Raw genomic sequence first — 18,359 nt, forward strand, 5'->3', positions numbered from 1 at the left:
AGTTAGCAAATGCTCTTCTAAATGATGACCAAGAACATAAGAAAAAAATTAGAAGGTACAGAAATGATGCACAGCTTGGACAGTGTCATTTTTGTGTATGTTCTTTTGGTTCATTTAGTAACATTTCCCTAGGTAAATATTATGCTTTTTTCTGTTTTCAGGTCTAGACTATTTGGAGCCATTAATGAAAAAACAGAAGATGGGTAAAGACTTGAACTACATCTAAAGTGAACAAAATGTCTCGCTATTCCATAGCACTGTTTTAATGAATGTTTCAAATCTTTTCTTTTAGAAGAAGCATCAGCCTCTCTTCTCCAACATCTAGCACAGTGCACCAATGAGCAGGTTCAGACACCTCATTTTATAAACTTACATAAGATAGATGGATTACATTTTGTTGATGTTGGCTTAAAATGCTGACTATATAGTGAATAAAACATAAGAAAAAAACTTGTAATGCTTGTCTCAGATGCATACTGTTAATCATTAACCAGAAGGAGTCAAAGCCTAAAAAACGTAAAGCCCGTTTTACCTCAACTCATCAGAAACTTCAAAAGACTTTGTTGGACAGTTATCTTATTCAAAGATCTTGACCATACACTGTTCTTCTCTCTAATTAAATGAATCTTAGTCTGGAGTGGTCTGTTTATTTTTTATATCTAAGATGTCTCACTGAAAGGTTTTTTTAATGTTGTTATTTGTCCTGTTGTCTATATAAACACGGGGAACTCCAGTTTCTGTATTACATTTTGCCTGAAAAAGGGGCCTGAGTTGCCTCAAAAGCTCGCATAGTGTAATCTTTTTAGTTTGCCAATAAAAGGTGTCATTTTGCTTGACTTCTCACTACATTCATAATGGCTAACACGGTATAACACCCTAGTACTTCTTGTGACACAGAAATAGAAAATTTTAAATGCATTGTGTATTAATAATGGGCGGCACGGTGGCGCAGTGGGTAGCGCTGCTGCCTCGCAGTAAGGAGACCCGGGTTCGCTTTCTGGGTCCTCCCTGTGTGGAGTTTGCATGTTCTCCCCGTGTCTGCGTGGGTTTCCTCCCACAGTCCAAAGATATGCAGGTTAGGTGCATTGGCGATTCTAAATTGTCCCTGGTGTGTGTGGGCTGGCACCCAGCCCGGGGTTTGTTTCCTGCCTTGCACCCTGTGTTGGCTGGGATTGGTTCTGGCAGACCCCCGTGACCCTGTAGTTAGGATATAGCGGGTTGGAGAATGGATGGATGGATGTATTAATAATATAGTGATCCAATACAGCAATGTTAATAATGTATCACAAGATTACCTCACTCTGTATATTTTTCTCATCATTATCTGACTCGGCATTCCTGTGTTTTTGCCTAGTCACCAATATTTCCTAATGCCTAATAAACATTGCTAAGTTTCTGATGGATGTAATTGCCCCATCATCAGCTGCCATTACCTTGATCCAAAAGTCATACCAGCCATCTGGCCAAAGGAGCGACCCCCATCTTCCACTTATCTGTGTATTTAACTGTCCCGTTCCTACCCTCTGAGTTGTAAATTCTGCTAGTGTGTCCTTGAGTCTATTGGCAGAGGTAATCTCCTAAAGGATATGATTACCTTTCCATCATTATCTTACAATGTAAGAAGTATATTGCTGCCTTCTGGCCACAAGAGTCTTCATCTTTTATTTACTTGGCTCATTCCAAAACCTCACTTTTGTAAATATTGGTGGCCTTACATATTACTTTAGAGAGAAGGTATGGGCATTAGCCTTTAATATTTAACTCTTACATTGCCTGAAGCTATTGATTACACTTTATGTGCTGAAACTACCTATTGCAAGAACTAAGATTTTATGTACTTATAGTTTTAATTTCTATTTAAGCTTTATGATGACCATTTACAGATTTTTTTTTCTTAAATACTACAGCAACACAAAATTCTTCAGCATCTTCTGGAGGCAGAGAAGTGGTGTACTGTGAATAATTCTGTCTTTAAAGGGCAAGTCTCACTCCCTTCATTACTCTCAATGGAGAAGGACGACATGGAGGAAGCCCTTCAAAAATTTGATTTGTTAACTGAATTTCCAGAAGAAGAGGAGAGGGAATATGTCCTTGAACCATTTACCTTCCTTTTTTCAGATATGGAAGATATGCATCTGTTTTTAGATAATATGAGAGGAAAAAGAAAAATGACTGTGTTTTGTAAGAAAATGTAACATGAACGTACATGTCCCTCATTGTTCTATTACCTATAATTCTAGTTCTTTTTTTATATTTTGTTTAACTTTTTGCTAATAAATGTTGCAAACCAGCTTCATTTTTTAAGCTGTTGTCTCAGATCTGCATTTATTATTGTTATGCATTAAAATAATGTTTTTAAGGCAAGGCAAATTTTATTTATAAACATCATTTTTCAACAGCCAAAACTGACTGAAATGCTGTACAAAAATGGTAAAAGAAGCAGTTAAAATATACAGTATGTACACATCACATAACTGCAAGAATAACCATTACATAAAAGATAAACTCTAAATGTCCACAGTCATACATACATACTGTATTTATAATCATGCATATACATGACCTAACTTATACAAACATAATGTCAGCGTCTTACAGGGTCAAGTGCTAGTGAGAAGAGATAAGACTTCATTGACTTTCACTTAAAATGGTCAGTATTGGAGTAGATCTAACATAATAAGGCAAGCCATTCCAGAGAAAAGGATATTTTTTGTATCTGAATGGAGGCATCTTAACCAAAAGTTTAAAACATATTTTTACACTCTAAAAATTCATATATAACCATAATAAATTGTTTAAGGGTAACCAAGATTTAATTCATTCATTCATTGTTTAAACCACTCAGTCCTGAACAGTTGTCACCGGGTAGGGTGCTGAAGCCTATCTAAGCCAGCATAGGGCGCAAGGCAGGAACAAACCCTCGTCAGGGAGCCCTTGCATTGCAGGGCGGACATACACACACCAAACACACACTAGTGCCAATTTTTAGCAACACCAATACACCTAACCTTTACGTCTGAGGAAGAAAACCAGAGCACCAGGAGGAAACCATGCAGACATGAGGAGAACATGCTGACTCGACTCAGGGAGAACCAGAGACATAAACCTGGTCTCCTTTCTGTGAGCTAGCAGCGATGCAACCAACGGTTTTCAAAATACAGAATCATTTAATAAATGTTAGTACTTCAAGTATTAAACACCTTACTCACTCGTGATATAATTTTAAAACTATTTACCAAAACATGCATTTATTTTTATGCAGTATGTCTCTGACGCTCCTTTAATATTCACAGGGAAAACAATTATGCATTAAAGTTAAAAACCAGGAAAACGTCTGAAAGTTTAACAACACCACTTGATATTTATCAGTATTGTAACTGCAGTGTAGAATAAAATTAAGAAAACACATTTCAAGACAGACAATGGAGGATGAAGGTCCCCACATATGCTGTATTATTTTAAACATTGTACAGTACAAACAATTTTAAAAGCATTTTTGTTTTTCTTTTCTTTTACATGGCTTTGATCATCACTCATTTTGCAACATAATAAATTAATGTTATTAACGGAACTTTCCCTTTTATTGAAGGAGGTTCCAGAAGTAATTTAACAATAATTTCAAGTATTTTAAATGATAGAATTCACTATAAAAGTTAGAACAACCACATGCATATTCAGTATGGTGTTTCCTTAATCTAAAAAAATATGTCCTCTTTCTTTAACTATCGTGTTATGAAATTGATTTTTTTCAATCTAAAAAGAACTACAACAATAATAATATAAACAGAAACTCGGATTCTGGTCTCATGATCGGACGAAGGCATATTAATAACGACTTTATCATCTTTTAGGGTTACAGGGTTAATCAACGTTACTTTCTTGCAAGTAAATCAATGTGTCAGAGGACAGACGCTAAATGTTGGGGGCGTGTTGTGGGAGGCCGGGGGCGTGGAAGACCAGGGGCGTGGAAGGCCAAGTCTGCGACCTGCAGCCGGACCCTTCTCAATGCTTCGAAGCTTCGATACGATTTCCGACACAATTGCTTCAAACGTGTTGATGCTTCGTGAGGCTTCACTCTGCCCATCACTAGCTGGCGCCCAGCCCGGGGTTTGTTTCCTGCCTTGCACCCTGTGTTGGCTGGGATTGGCTCCAGCAGACCCCCATGACCCCGTAGTTAGGATATAACGGGTTGGATAATGGATGGATGGAAACTGAGTGCTGGTAAAATGACTCAGCAGTTTTTAACAATAGTAATATTTACAATATCACTTTTCAGGTGTAATAGTTTATTGAAACATTTTTCAGAATGAATTGCCAAATTGCTGTGGATATAAGCTCAAATGAACACACACCACAATAATTAAAACCTTAACTTCAGATTTTATTCATATATGTTTTAAGTTTTCTCATTAACAGGAGTAACATAGAAAGAGTGCTCATTACATTGATATTTTAATAGAGCTTTAAGAATTTAACACATGCATAATATTATGTTATCCTTATTTCATCATTAGTTTCTTTCTCAATTTCACTATATACGTTCTGATGAATATTCAGCATGCACTGAGCTCCCACAGCTGCACCGGTATTCCCCATATTCTATTTTACTGTTATTACCTCGAGTAACAGTAAACTCTACCGGCACCCTCACAGACATTTCTTTTCTCATGACATTAACAGTCAGTTTTGTATGTGGTGGGATTTTGACAGGTAGGGTGAGTTCTGTCTTCTCTCTTGTAGTTTTAGACTCGGTTTTTCCTTTTTCCACATTGAAGGTGTTAGAAACTGACATGCTGGTCTCTATCCCAACACCGGGCATGATAGCAAGGGAGAATGTAGTTCCGACTGTAATCGTGGTGGAGTTGCTGAAGGTGACGCTCTCACTGCTGTAGGTTTCATATTCTTTAGTGGCAGTTGATGAAAATGCCTGCTCACTGTCTGAGTGGTTTATTCCAACCAGCTCATCAATCTTCACATTCTTCTCTGATTCCTTGATCATTTTCTCCCAGAGGATCTTGGCTTGTACTGAAGGGGAGCCGAACTGCAGCGGACGAAGAGAGGAGAGCTTGTCATTGAAGTTAAGAGCCCCGTAGTCTGGCATTCTTTCCCCAGCACGGGCAACAATCTGCCGACCTCCACGGTTCACGTCCTCATACAGGACCCAGGCTCCTCTCTGCACAATATGGGAAGAAGCTTTGTCATTGAAGTCAGCAAAGCAGAGGTTCGTTTCAGTAGTGATGTCTTTCCTTCTTCCACCATAATTGACATCTTCATAAAGGGAGATGAAAGGATCATCGAGGTTGTCAGTGATGATTTTCAATGAAGAAAAAGTATCGTTCATAGCAACGCTGGGATACTGGCCTTCCTCATACAGTATCTGACGACCTTGGTAGTCAGTATGCTCATAAGCTACCCAAGGCATGCCAATTACCTTCAAGGATGAAATGCAGTCGTTGAAGTTTTCACTGACCAGATTAGGAACATCTCTGGTGAACTCTTTGCTGAGTCCTCTGAAGTCGCCGTGTTCATAGACGATGATTTTGTTCATGATGACAATTTCTGTTTTGTTTTATTGAAGTCGGTGCTGTCTGGATGGCTAGTGCTGCCAGGTGTGCTCTGACATCTGTGAACCACTGGTTATATAGACAAAAGTAAAAAGACACTCCCTCTAGATAAGAATCTTTTGCCCTCGGGAATGTGTAACACACCCAGTAATTTTAGAGTTTGATTTTAATATGTGCAGGAAAAACACCTGGTTTTTCAAGTGTTTTCTATTTTGGATTTTTTTTTTTGCTTTGACTCTATAAAAGCACGTTTTCCTGATTATCTGTAAAGTTCTACAGTGTTCATTATTATTTTATAATGATAGGTCTTAGCTTTTTTATTCAGTACATGTAAAAAGAATAACAGTTACAAAGACATCATTCTGTCCCTTTGATCTCGAGGTCAGTTGATATTAGGACAACCCGATTTTATAATACTGTAGTTAATTGACAAGCTGTGAGATGCATGAACTTGCTATCTTGATCTTACAAGTATTGTTTAAAAAGTGTTGACATGATTTATTCTGGTCTGCTGCAAAATGATGATTGCTGTTGTCCTTATATTGTATGTTTATAGAGATGTTTCATTTGTATATGTGTCAATCGTGACACTATACTATGCTATACTGTGTATGTTAATTTGATCAGATATCACCTCCACTGCATATTTAAGTAATTAGAAGCAAGTCGTATGAAATCTTACTACAGTAAAGTTAATTGATGTTTAGGATGATGTTTTTCTTGCATATTTCTACCTAGCTTTATTACACGTTATACTGTGTCATCTGTTCAAGGGGCAAGTCACCCAACAGTCCAGTTTGCATCCTGATTTTATTCTTTTCTGCCTACTATTACGTGGGCTGCAGCTCACCTGTGGAGCACATCTGCTGTGCATTACATTTTGTTTACACATAAGGCCTCTAAATACATTCTTTATTGTCTTTACAGTGCCCTTCATAAGTTCTAGAACAATGTGCCATTTTCATATGTTCTCAGAAAATTTGGGTTTGAGATGAGAGAAAAGTGAGGACTTTCATTTTTGGGTATTTCTGTGTTTATGCTTTTTTAGTACAATATTCTTTTTTTAATCTCCTTATTTTAGGAGTATTTTAGCAATGGGATAAATGTCCTTGCAAGCAATAATGGCATCAAGACGATGATAAACTGGCATTAGTAGACTTTCCACATGCTATTTTTGAGATGTTTTACCAAATAACTATTTTCTGTTGTTGTTTGTTTTCTCTCGTTTCTAGCTTCTCTACCTTAAATTAAAATTAAAATCATCTGTTGGAAAATGTTGGCAATGTATTTTGATTTATTGTGTAACTACATGAAGAAGAGTGATTTATTAAATCTGGATACACTTTTTTGTATGTGGGTAGTGTGATGGAACCAGGGGCATCAGTGAGACCCAAACCCCCAAACACCAACACACATAGTGAGTCCTGGGTTCAAATAATGAAAGGTTTATTAAACCACTTCTTCCAGAAAGTTGCAAAAAGCACAAAGACACAAGTTTTCTCTCTCCACACTACCTTTCTCTCACCACCACTACCACACTGTCCTCCTCCAACCAAGTGTTGCTGTACATCCTCCCAGCTCCGACTCGCCTGGAAAAGGGAGTGTGGTCCCTTTTATTATGAACCCCAGAGTACTTCTGGTGCCAGGGTGATTGCCCGATAGAAGCACTTCCAGGTCTTTTGAAAGTCCATTATAACAGGGAGCTTGTCTCCCTGCAGCATCCTCTTGCAGCACCCAGTGACCCCAGCAGGGCTGCTCTACCAGATTACATCTCCCGGCATGCCCTGCTGGCTTCCCACTGGGCACTGATATCCAGGGCCACTGCCATCTAGCGTTTTGGGGAAGTAAAAAAAACCCCAGCGACATCTTCTCTTTTCAGTGGGCTGTCCATCCATCCCTTTTGGTCCTTCGTTCTGGTCCGATTCCTTTCTCCTACCCAGCCGGAATGCCTATCTGTTTGTTAGGAGCCTCCTGTCCGGTTAAGGAACAATCCCCTCTTCCGGCTGGGATGCCCATCCAGCCCATGTGGCATCTACAGTAGACAAGAAGTTATTCTGCAGCTTCAATTATTATCTGTAATAATACATTAAGTGTGTGCCAACAATACACAACCTATTTCCAGCATTTAAGCAAAAGGAAATTAAGAAGAAACATGATTGCAGTGTTTAAAATTATGGTGGGAAATAACACTTTGGATAAAGACTTTTACTTTAAAATGAGTTCAGCAAGAACATGGGGACACAGTTGGAAACGTGTTAAGGGCAAATTTCACACAAACATTAGGAAGATTTTCTTCACACAGAGTACCATACACACTTGGAATAAGCTACCAAGTAGTGAGGTAGACAGTAGGATTTTAGGGACTTTCAAAACTCGACTTGAAGAAGAATTGATTGGATAAGACTGGTGAGCTTTGTTGGGCTGAAAGGCTTGATCTCGTCCAGATTATTCTAAATAGGAACTTTTTCTTGTATTGTATGCCATTCATTCCTTTATCCACATGTTCAGTTTACCATCACCTTATCTTTTGCTGTGTATTTACAACACTTTATTCGGGAACTGAACAATTTCATATTTATACTTTTTCCCAATTTATAATTCAGGTTTTCTATTTTCGGTGTAAATGACACCTTCTGCCAATGTCTGCTAAATGTAGATTGTGATAACTTTCTTCCTCAGCCCAGCAGGTTGCTTTAATCGACAGTTGTTCTAGAGGTTTTGCGCAAGTCCAAATAAACTGGTTTTGCATTACTTAGCTTGTATTGTCACTTACTAAGCACACACTGTATGTTGTTTCTTTCTTAATATATGTTGTTTCTTTCTGTCTTTCTAATTAGAGATAAAACAGAATGCCTATGTTAAACTCTTTTGCTCCTACCACTTTAACTGACATTTTGAAGGTATGAAACCAAAGGACACTGAACAGGTGATTTTACTGAGAAAGTCTGATAGAAAACTATAGCAATGCAGCAACAAGTCTCACTTTTTAGCATTCAAAGTTATGCTTTGCCAGGACAGAGGAATCTGAGGGTCTTGTTCTACGTACAACATAATGTTCTTCAAACCATCATGTGGAAATATTGATCATTACCATGGGACCCCAAGCCTAAATCTTTCATTAATCTGTCCATTAGGATTGAACAAAGTTATTTTCTAATAGTGATGAAAACAAAAGACAAGTTCACTTTTTCATACAGTTTCAAGAAATTGTAGTTAAGATTAATGTTTGTGTGATTTTGCAATTGCAAAACACAAAAATGACCAAAAATAGCCTTTTAAAAGTTTTTAGGTTAGAAAGCAAGGAATATCACTCACTAAAGGTTTTTCTGCAGCCAAAACTGTTGTCTCCTTCCTTCAGTGCCAGTCGAATCTTTCACTTTTACTCCATTTACTCCACTCCACTGCCTCACAGAATTCACGTGTGATCTAAGGTAATACCATTGGCACTCAACATTCTTTAACTTCGTAATCCCATCCAAGCAAGGATTCATTCTGGAGATTTTCCAGCAGCCATGCACCCAAACCAATGGATTGTAGCAGTGGGGAGATGCCTGCAAAGTACATTCAGGTATGTATTCTCTAAGACTAATAGACTAAAAACCCTTTTCACACACTGCGCCAGAATAAAATTTCCCATTGTTTGCTTTTCACATTGAGAAAAGGGTTGAAAATCAGATGAAAATGTATGTGCTAATGAAACAAATTTCTAATTTCTTGAAAATCATTTTGTTAATCACTAATTAACAGAAATATGAAGGATTACTATCCCTTTTTGTAATCTGTCAGACAACTTGGTACGGTCCATCTGTGATAGGTACAAATAGTCTTTTGTTATTGTTACTATTACCGTAACAGGTTGGATGTATTGTTAGCAATTAGCTTCACCTAACTTGCATTAAAGACTAGTATAAGACCAGCAGGTGGCAGAGGTGAGATAGTCTGTTGCTTGGTTATTCGGTAAGATGTTTTACAAAAGGGTCTTTATTTTTCTTCAAGCAGTTGATATGCTAACTATTTGTTTGTTGTTTTCTTTTACTTTGTCAGCTGCTGCTTTACTGCTGCTGTATTGTTTTGCTTTTATACCATTGCTTGTCTTATTTTTTTAAAGTTTATTTTTCTTATTTATTTTTACTGACGGTGATGTTATATTTCACCCTTGTATGTGAACTCAATGTAAGATTGTGCTTAGGGAAACTGGTTGTTTGGTTTGTTCTTTTATTTTTCACACACACATTATAAATATAACTAGTCATTTAGCCCGTTACAATAACGGGCGCTAGAACAGTAGTGCATAAACATTAGTAGGAACAGTCTATATTAAATGGCAAAGGACCGTCTATTTTCTGTTACAGTAATAGTGGCTTGTATGTGGCTGTAATATGCATCACTGTATTGTGTGCCTTTAATTTTCTCTCACAGTAATACATCTCTCCAGCAAGTATTTTAATCTGTGCTGGCATGCAGCTGATTATTGTATGTATGGCGTCTCCCCAGCAACAGATTTTATGTGTGTGAAAATAAATCTATTTTTAAAAGTTATCCTATTGTAATATCATGAAAATTCGTATATTTAGGAAAACACTTTACACTTTATCGGGCCAAGTTTGTTAATCGCAAATCTGACATCCTCAGTGTGAACACTTGCACAACAACAAATACTAATACCACCTCTTTGGGGAAACTGGTCTCTGCGTCTCAGTAGCCGATTGGATTTTTTGTGCTTTATGTTTTAGGTCTTACCTCATTTATCGAAATCCGATTGGATCGGCCGCGTGATTTTTTATAGGTCCCACCCTCTCTGTCTTGTGTGACGCGTCAGGCGGCCTTTGAAGCAGCGCACCGTGCCCCGCACTTCACCAGAAGACACACACACACGGACACATGGACGCACACAGGGATTTTATTAAAGAGGATAAATTATATATAATTTATAATTATATATAAATATAATTAGGTGAGGGATGAGACAAAGAGCGGTTAAACAAACCTTCTATGATGAATGAAAACTTTGGACAGCGTTTTCCCTTGCCCGGACGCGGGTCACCGGGGCCCCCCTCTGGAGCCAGGCCTGGAGGTGGGGCTCGATGGCGAGCACTTGGTGGCAGGGCCTGAACCCATGGGGCTCGCCCGGGCACATGTGGGTCCCCCTCCCATGGGCTCAACACCTATGAGAGGGACCAGGGAGGTTGGGTACAGTGTGAGTTGGGTGGTGGCCGAAGGCGGGGACCTTGGCGGTCCGATCCTCGGCTACAGAAGCTGGCTCTAGGGACGTGGAATGTCACCTCTCCGAAGGGGGAAGGAGCCTGAGCTAGTGTGCAAGGTCAAGAGGTTCCGGCTAGATATAGTCGGACTCACCTCGATGCACAGCTTGGACTCTGGAACCAATCTCCTTGAGAGGGGCTGGACTCTCTGCCACTCTGGAGTTGCCCACGGTGAGAGGCACCAAGTGGGTGTGGGTATACTTATTGCCCCCTGACTTGGAGCCTGTTCATTGGGGTTTACCCCGGTGGACGAGAGGGTAGCATCCCTCCGCCCTAATTGTTGTTTGCGCGTATGCGCCAAACAGCAGTTTGGAATACCCACCCTTTTTGGAGTCCCTGGAGGGGGGTGCTAGAGGGCATACCTTCTGGGGACTCCCTCATTCTGCTGGGAGACTTCAATGCTCACATGGGCAATGACAGTGAGACCTGGAAGGGCATGATTGGGAGGAATGCCCCCCATCCCCCCCCCCCCCCGATCTGAAACAGAGCGGTGTTTTGTTATTGGACTTCTGTGCTCATCACGGATTGTCCATAACGAACACCATGTTCAAGCATAGGGGTGTTCATATGTGCACTTGGCACCAGGACACCCTAGGTCTCAGTTCGATGATCGACTTTGTGGTCGTGTCGTCGGACTTGCGGCCACATGTCTGGAACACTCGGCTGAAGAGAGGGGCGGAGCTGTCAACTGATCACCACCTGGTGGTGAGTTGGCTTCAATGGTGGGGGGAGGATGCCGGTCAGGCTTGGTAGGCCCAAACGTGTTGTGAGGGTCTGCTGGGAACATCTGGCAGAGCCCCCTGTCAGAAGTAGCTTCAACTCCCACCTCCGGCAAAACTTCGACCACATCCCGAGGGAGGTGGGGGACACTGAGTCCGAATGGGCCACGTTCCGTGCCTCTATTGTTGAGGCAGCTGACCAGAGCTGTGGCCGTAAGGCGGTCGGTGCCTGTCGTGGCGGCAATCCCCAAACCCGTTGGTGGACACTGGCGGTGAGGGATGCTGTCAAGCTGAAGAAGGAGTCCTACAGGACCCTTTTGTCCTGTGGGACTCTGGAGGCAGCTGATAGGTACCGGCAGGCCAGACGGAATGCGGCTTTGGTGGTTGCTGAGGCAAAAACTCGGGCGTGGGAGGAGTTTGGGGAGGCCATAGAGAACGACTTTCGGATGGCTTCAAGGAGATTCTGGTCCACCATCCAGCGTCTCAGGAAGGGGAAGCAGTGCAGTGTCAACACTGTATATGGTCTGGATGGTGCGCTGCTGACCTCAACTCGGGACGTTGTGGGTCGGTGTGGGGAGTACTTCAAAGACCTCCTCAATCCCACTAACATGCCTTCCAATGAGGAAGCAGAGCCTGGGGACTCAGAGGTGGGCTACCCCATGTCTGGGACTGAGGTCACTGAGGTGGTCAAAAAACTCCTTGGTGGCAGGGCCCAGGGGGGTGGATGAGATACGCCCGGAGTTCCTCAAGTCTCTGGATGTTGTAGGACTGTCTTGGTTGACACGCCTCTGCAACATCGCATGGACATCAGGGACAGTGCCTCTGGATTAGTAGACCGGGGTGGTGGTCCCCCTTTTTAAGAAAGGGGACTGGAGGGTGTGTTCCAACTACAGAGGGATCACACTCCTCAGCCTCCCTGGAAAAGTCTATTCGGGGGTCCTGGAGAAGAGGATCCATCGGATAGTCGAACCTTGGATACAGGAGGAACAGTGTGGTTTTTGTCCTGGTCGCGGAACAGTGGACCAGCTCTACACCCTTGGCAGGGTCCTGGAGGGTGCCTGGGAGTTTGCCCAACCAGTCTACATGTGTTTTGTGGACTTGGAAAAGGCATCCGACTGTGTTCCTCGGGGAATCCTGTGGGGGGTACTCCGAGAGTATAGGGTATCGGACCCCCTGATAAGGGCTGTTCGGTCCCTGTACGATCGGTGCCAGAGCTTGGTCCGCATTGCCGGCAGTAAGTCGAACCCGTTTTCAGTGAGAGTTGGACTCCGCCAGGGCTGCCCTTTGTCACCGATTCTGTTCATAACTTTTATGGACAGAATTTCTAGGCGCAGCCAGGGTGTTGAGGGGGTCCGGTTTGGTGGACTCAGGATTGGGTCACTGCTTTTTGCAGATGATGTTGTCCTGTTTGCTTCATCAGGCCGTGATCTTCAGCTCTCTCTGGGTCGGTTCGCAGCTGAGTGTGAAGCGGCTGGGATGGGAATCAGCACCTCCAAATCTGAGACTATGGTCCTCAGCCGGAAAAGGGTGGAGTGCCCTCTCAGGGTTGGTAGCGAGATCCTGCCCCAAGTGGAAGAATTCAAGTACCTCGGGATCTTGTTCACGAGTGAGGGAAAAATGGAGCGTGAGATTGACAGGCGGATCGGTGCGGCATCCACAGTAATGCGGGCTCTGCATCGGTCTGTCGTGGTGAAAAAGGAGCTGAGCTGCAAGGCGAAGCTCTCAATTTACCAGTCGATCTATGTTCTTACCCTCACGTATGGTCGTGAGCTATGGGTAGTGACTGTATATATATATATACAGTATATTGTTTATTTTTTATATCACTTATATTTAATATGCTCTCTAGTGTATAATTTGATTGGTGTGGGCTTTTTTTGTTCAGGAACTATTGCTTGTTGTAAGATTTCCCATTACAATCATCACGATTGGGGGTATAAACAGCTAGAATAAATAAATGTATTTTATACACCGTTGTTCCTTTTGCTCTTTTATTCATTTGAAAGGAGACTGCTCTGGGCAGAATGATTTGTTACTTCTGAGTCCACCTTGTCACATTATCGTTATTATTTCGCAGGGTCTAATGTGTTTTCTTCCTCTGGGAGGTGGGGTGGAGAGGTCCTTAAAGGTTTGTTACGACTCAATGCCATTCCACATGACTAACTGCGAATGCATCCTGCTTGTGCTCCCTTCTGTTATGTAGACCCGGTTTGAGACTAGCAAGTGGGCTGGGGTTCCAGCTGCAAGTGCTCAGAGATCAGCTTGCTCTACTCCGTACTGGCACCTCCCTGTTTGATCTTCGGAGTATCAGCAGATAATATATATGTAACAGTGCAAATGGGCATAATGTTACATACTTGAGGGAAGGCTATGCCTGTCACTACCCAATGTAGGCTGTGCTGTCACAACCCAATGCGTGCTACATAGCGAGGAATATAACATGCATATGATATTCTCATTATGGTCAGCTAGTGTACTCCTCAAATGAAAATATGGCAGTTTCATTTTTCTTTTTTGAAGACATGAGAAGTGCAAATCCAGCTGGACATGCTGCACAAGCAGATTGGGCAGTGACATAAAATGTAAGGTGGAATATACTTTGTCACAAGAATGAACAGATGACATCAAAGGTTTGGGGTAGCCACCCATATATTATGCCCTGGCTTCAAATGGGTAAATTTGTTGAGTTGTTTTCAGCTCAGAGTCCAAAATAGAACTGACTCATAAAGATGGCGGCTTTAAAGGTTGGAACTGGAAGTGACATGTCACAGGCGGCAGGACCGGAAGTGACATCATTGTGGGTACCGGAAGTGGCGTCATCATGGGCACCGGAAGTGACACCATCATGGCACCGCCGGAAAAAATCTAGTGGGATTTCCCATGAATGGTCTGCAGAGGATTGAGAGAAAAGGTCAGTGCACCTCGCCACCCCCTGGTCTGACGTGGAACTATCACTATTCAGGCCCATTAGCTGCCTCCCATTCGCACATGTGTGACAACTTAATGTAAGCATGGGTGAAAGTTCCATGCATGGCTGCTACAGCTCTATAATGTCATGCTGGCCTCAATCAGCATCGTGGGGTGCTGGAAAAAAAAATCATCTACACTGGTTACACCTCAGAAAAAGCAAATAACATCACTGGTGAACAACATATTTGCTGCAAAAATGCCTTGGGGTATTTTGCTGATCAACACTAGTCTGCACCATATGCATACACATTTATCCCTCAGTCTAGTATACAAGATTTGTTCGATATTAGTGTGGGAGAAATTACTAATCCTGAGTAAGATTTAATTATCTTAAAATTCCTGTGCTTGAAAGATATGTCTGAGATCATGTAGCTGCTTTTGAAGCTATCACTGATCCTAAGGGATGGAGTGAATGTAACATTCAAAAAGCATTCCAATTGAAATTGTGTAATGTGTAACCTGTTAGTATGTGGGTAAAGAGGCTCACCTTCAAAACTCTGTAGTTTACCTGTGTACAATTAATAAAACACATACATTTCCAAACATACATACTCCAATTAAGGTTTGCATGGACCTAATTCCTATCCCAATAACTTTGGAAGTGAAGCAGGAAACAGCCTTGGACAGGGTGCAAGTGCATCACAAGGCCAGCTTACAAACACACCCACAATCGCCTTTACACAAGCCAAACTTACAACTAACAATATTCATGAAAATCACAACACTAGGGTTTTAGGAGGGAATTCTACTTAGATAATGGAAGAATGGACAATAATCCATTTGAGGAAGCAGCCTTAAACATTATGACATGCACACCAATACAGTTTGTAAAATATTTGAATTCTGTGTTATCTTTATTTATTAAAAAAAAAAACTTTTACGGAAACATTCACAGATTAATTATGCTTTAGCCAGGGTTTCCTTCCTGGCTTTATTTTTTTATTCTTTCTATTATTTTATTTTGTGAATTCGTTATTGTTTTATGTTATTTAATACGATTTGTATTGTATTATTTTTAATTATCTTGTATTTTATGTTAAATCTGTTAACTGGGCGGCACGGTGGTGCAGTGGGTAGCACTGCTGCCTTGCAGTTGGGAGATCTGGGGACCTGGGTTTGCTTCCCGGGTCCTACCTGCGTGGAGTTTGCATGTTCTCCCTGTGTCTGCATGGGTTTCCTCTGGGCGCTCTGGTTTCCTCCCACAGTCCAAAGACATGCTGGTTAGGTGGATTGGCGATTCTAAATTGGCCCGTTTGTGTGTGTCCTGCGGTTGGTTGGCTCCCTGGCCGGGATTGGTTCCTGCCTTGTGCCCTGTGTTGGCTGGGATTGGCTCCAGCAGACTCCCGTGACCCTGTGTTTGGATTCAGCGGGTTGGAAAATGGATGGATGGATGGATCTGTTAACTGTTGTTCATGCTTATTATGTTGAATCTAAGAGGGCTGGGCCCCCTGATGCTGCAGTTGTGGTTCTGCCCTTAGCCTTTGTAAGCCTTGAGAGATCTCTGCACAATTGCTGAGGCATTAGTTTTGTTTCTCTTGTTGGTAGGCTTATTTTTGGATACCCTAGTTTTAATAGGTGCTATTGTTTTGATTGTCTGGTATTTTAAATTTGCTGTTATCTGTGGTTTGGACATATTTTGTACTTTTTGAACTTTACTTTTGTTTTTAAATCATTTTTTTAAGTCTTAAATTATTAAAGAGCAATGTTTTTATTAATTTCAGCCAGGGTTTTTCATGGTTTCCCCTTTCTCTTTTTGAGTTAGTTGACTTTCACCCCTTTTGGCCTGTGCAGGCCACATAATCTCCTGCTCACATTCCTGGTTTATGAGAATTGATGACTATCTTTTGAGTTTCTTAAGATGGATTTCACAACACTACTATGAGTCATTTTGATAGTTTTGCCGCCTGGAGTTATGCCATTAGCCAAGAGGAAGCTCTTCAAAATTACAATATCTGAATTGTACTAGCAGCCAAGAGGAAGTTCTTTTAAAATATAATTTACAATTACCATCTTTATTAAAAAGATACCAGAAGTGATTTTTGATATGGGGAGGAACACATTAGTTATATGTGTATATTATATGTGTTAGGTAAGTAAGCACAAACTCAAAAATGGTAAAGTCGGTTTACTATAAAGGGTGCAGGTAAAAAAGACACCTTTTTGAAGGATCATGTGATATTATAGTAGTATATACTTATTTAAAATGGACAAACATTTGCAAAATCTATATGTTATTCAGGTGTACAAAATGGCTCATTATTACATTATTATACAAAAAGTACAGCCAGAATCATGTCATTAGCTGCATGGACTTAAAACAGACCGCAGGCCTTTTTTGTTTTGCTTGTTTAGTGAGGAATTGGAAATAGCCTGAGAGAGAAGAAATGCAGAGACAGATGGGAATAAGGAAATATTTGACTAAATGGAAGACTGTCAAAAAGTGGCAAATGTTTCAAACCCTAAATCATTAGTAGAATATAGAGAACTGTAGTGACAATGTATATATATATATATATATATATATATATATATATATATATATATATATATATATATATATATATATATATATATATATATATATATATATATATATATATGGTTGAAAATAGTTTTACTGTCAAATAATGCAAAGAGTACGCAACACGTGTTTCGCCCTAATTCTGGGCTCATCAGGCATACACACTCACTGCACCCCCTCTCGGGAATCGAACCTCGGACGTGACAAAAAGGCGCTATATGAGCACCGACCCGACACAGACAGACACGGGAGGCACACTGCTAAAACAAATAAATGTTTAATTTCTATTTCTTCACCTGTGGGCAACATCTTGCCCATTCCCACAGACACAACACAGTCCCCACAAGCACAACTCCACACAATACTTTTATGTCTCTTATTCTTCCTCCACTCTTCCTCCGTAAGCATCGTCCTCCTCCTCCCGACTCTGGCCTCTGGAGTAGTGGCTTCTGGCTCCTTTTATAATACACCCGGAAGTGCTCCAGGTACTTGATGACTTCATTTCCCGCAGCACTTCCAGGTGTGGTGGAAGGACTGCCCATAAGGGCTCAGCAACTCCAGCTGCAGCACACCCTGGTGGCACCTGCAGATCCCAACAGGGCTGCACCAAACTCCAACTCCCATGAAGCCCTGCAGGAGTCTGAGGCACCGCTGCAACCCAGGAGGGTTGCCATCTAGCGTCGTGTCCCGGCTGGGCAAGGGCCCCGGCCGCACGCTACAATATATATATATATATATATATATATATATATATATATATATATATATATATATATATATATATATATAATATATATATATATATATATGTGTATGTATAAACTATATACCCAAATAAGCATTGCAATTATAAACAAGATCTGCACAATGTGTAAATCTAAAAGAACGGAATATCTATTTACTGTAAGTGCAGTGTACCAGCTTAATGTTAGTGTAAATAAACTTAAATGACATGGTGCCAGCTGGGATACAGTGAGGTAGAGAATTCAGTTTGTGTTATAATGAGTAGTTGAAAAAATTTGTGGTGGCATGTCTAGGGTAAGAAGTCTTATGGCCTGTGGATAGAAGCTCATCCTGAGCCACTCTGTATTGGCCATAATACTCCTAAAGCACTTGCCTGATTTCAGCAGGTCAAACAGATATTTACTGGGATGAGATGAGTCTCAGATGATACTAGTTGCTCTGGTCCTGCATCTCCCGGTAAAAATATCTTGCAGAGACAGTAGATCAGATTTGATGCAGTGTTCTGCTATGCAAATCTCTCTCTGTAGTTCCTAAATGGTCCATACACAGCTGTTCCCTAACCAGGAAGTGATGTTTTGAG

General features: G+C 41.1%; 1 protein-coding gene and 2 long non-coding RNA genes across 5 annotated transcripts in view; 1 reads left to right on the top strand and 2 right to left on the bottom strand.

Moving 5' to 3' along the window:
• The window catches only part of LOC114655950 (epidermal differentiation-specific protein-like), a 324,209-nt gene that overhangs the window by 217,839 nt on the left and 88,011 nt on the right, over positions 1–18,359 (bottom strand). Inside the window, exon 1 of one of the 3 annotated variants that reach the window (XM_028807279.2) lies at positions 5,386–5,623. The exons of 1 other annotated variant lie outside the window; for it this stretch is intronic. In XM_028807279.2, coding sequence (XP_028663112.2) covers positions 5,386–5,548 — 163 coding nt within the window. In that variant the 5' untranslated portion in view covers positions 5,549–5,623. Of the gene's footprint in view, positions 1–4,617; positions 5,624–18,359 lie in introns of those variants that run through there. One more of the 3 variants, XM_051931064.1, reaches the window with a different exon arrangement.
• Positions 4,575–18,359, top strand: part of LOC127528991 (uncharacterized) — a 195,117-nt gene continuing 181,332 nt past the window's right edge. Inside the window, exon 1 of the long non-coding RNA XR_007935674.1 lies at positions 4,575–4,710. This is a non-coding gene — a long non-coding RNA (uncharacterized LOC127528991). The remainder of the gene's footprint in view (positions 4,711–18,359) is intronic.
• Positions 7,141–9,039, bottom strand: LOC127528992 (uncharacterized). The gene is made up of 2 exons (XR_007935675.1): positions 8,880–9,039; positions 7,141–7,596 (listed from the first exon to the last, which is right to left on the bottom strand). It is a non-coding gene; the product is annotated as an uncharacterized LOC127528992 (long non-coding RNA).

This window comes from Erpetoichthys calabaricus, chromosome 8 (assembly GCF_900747795.2).
Source record: "Erpetoichthys calabaricus chromosome 8, fErpCal1.3, whole genome shotgun sequence".
Classification (NCBI taxonomy): Eukaryota; Metazoa; Chordata; class Cladistia; order Polypteriformes; family Polypteridae; genus Erpetoichthys; species Erpetoichthys calabaricus.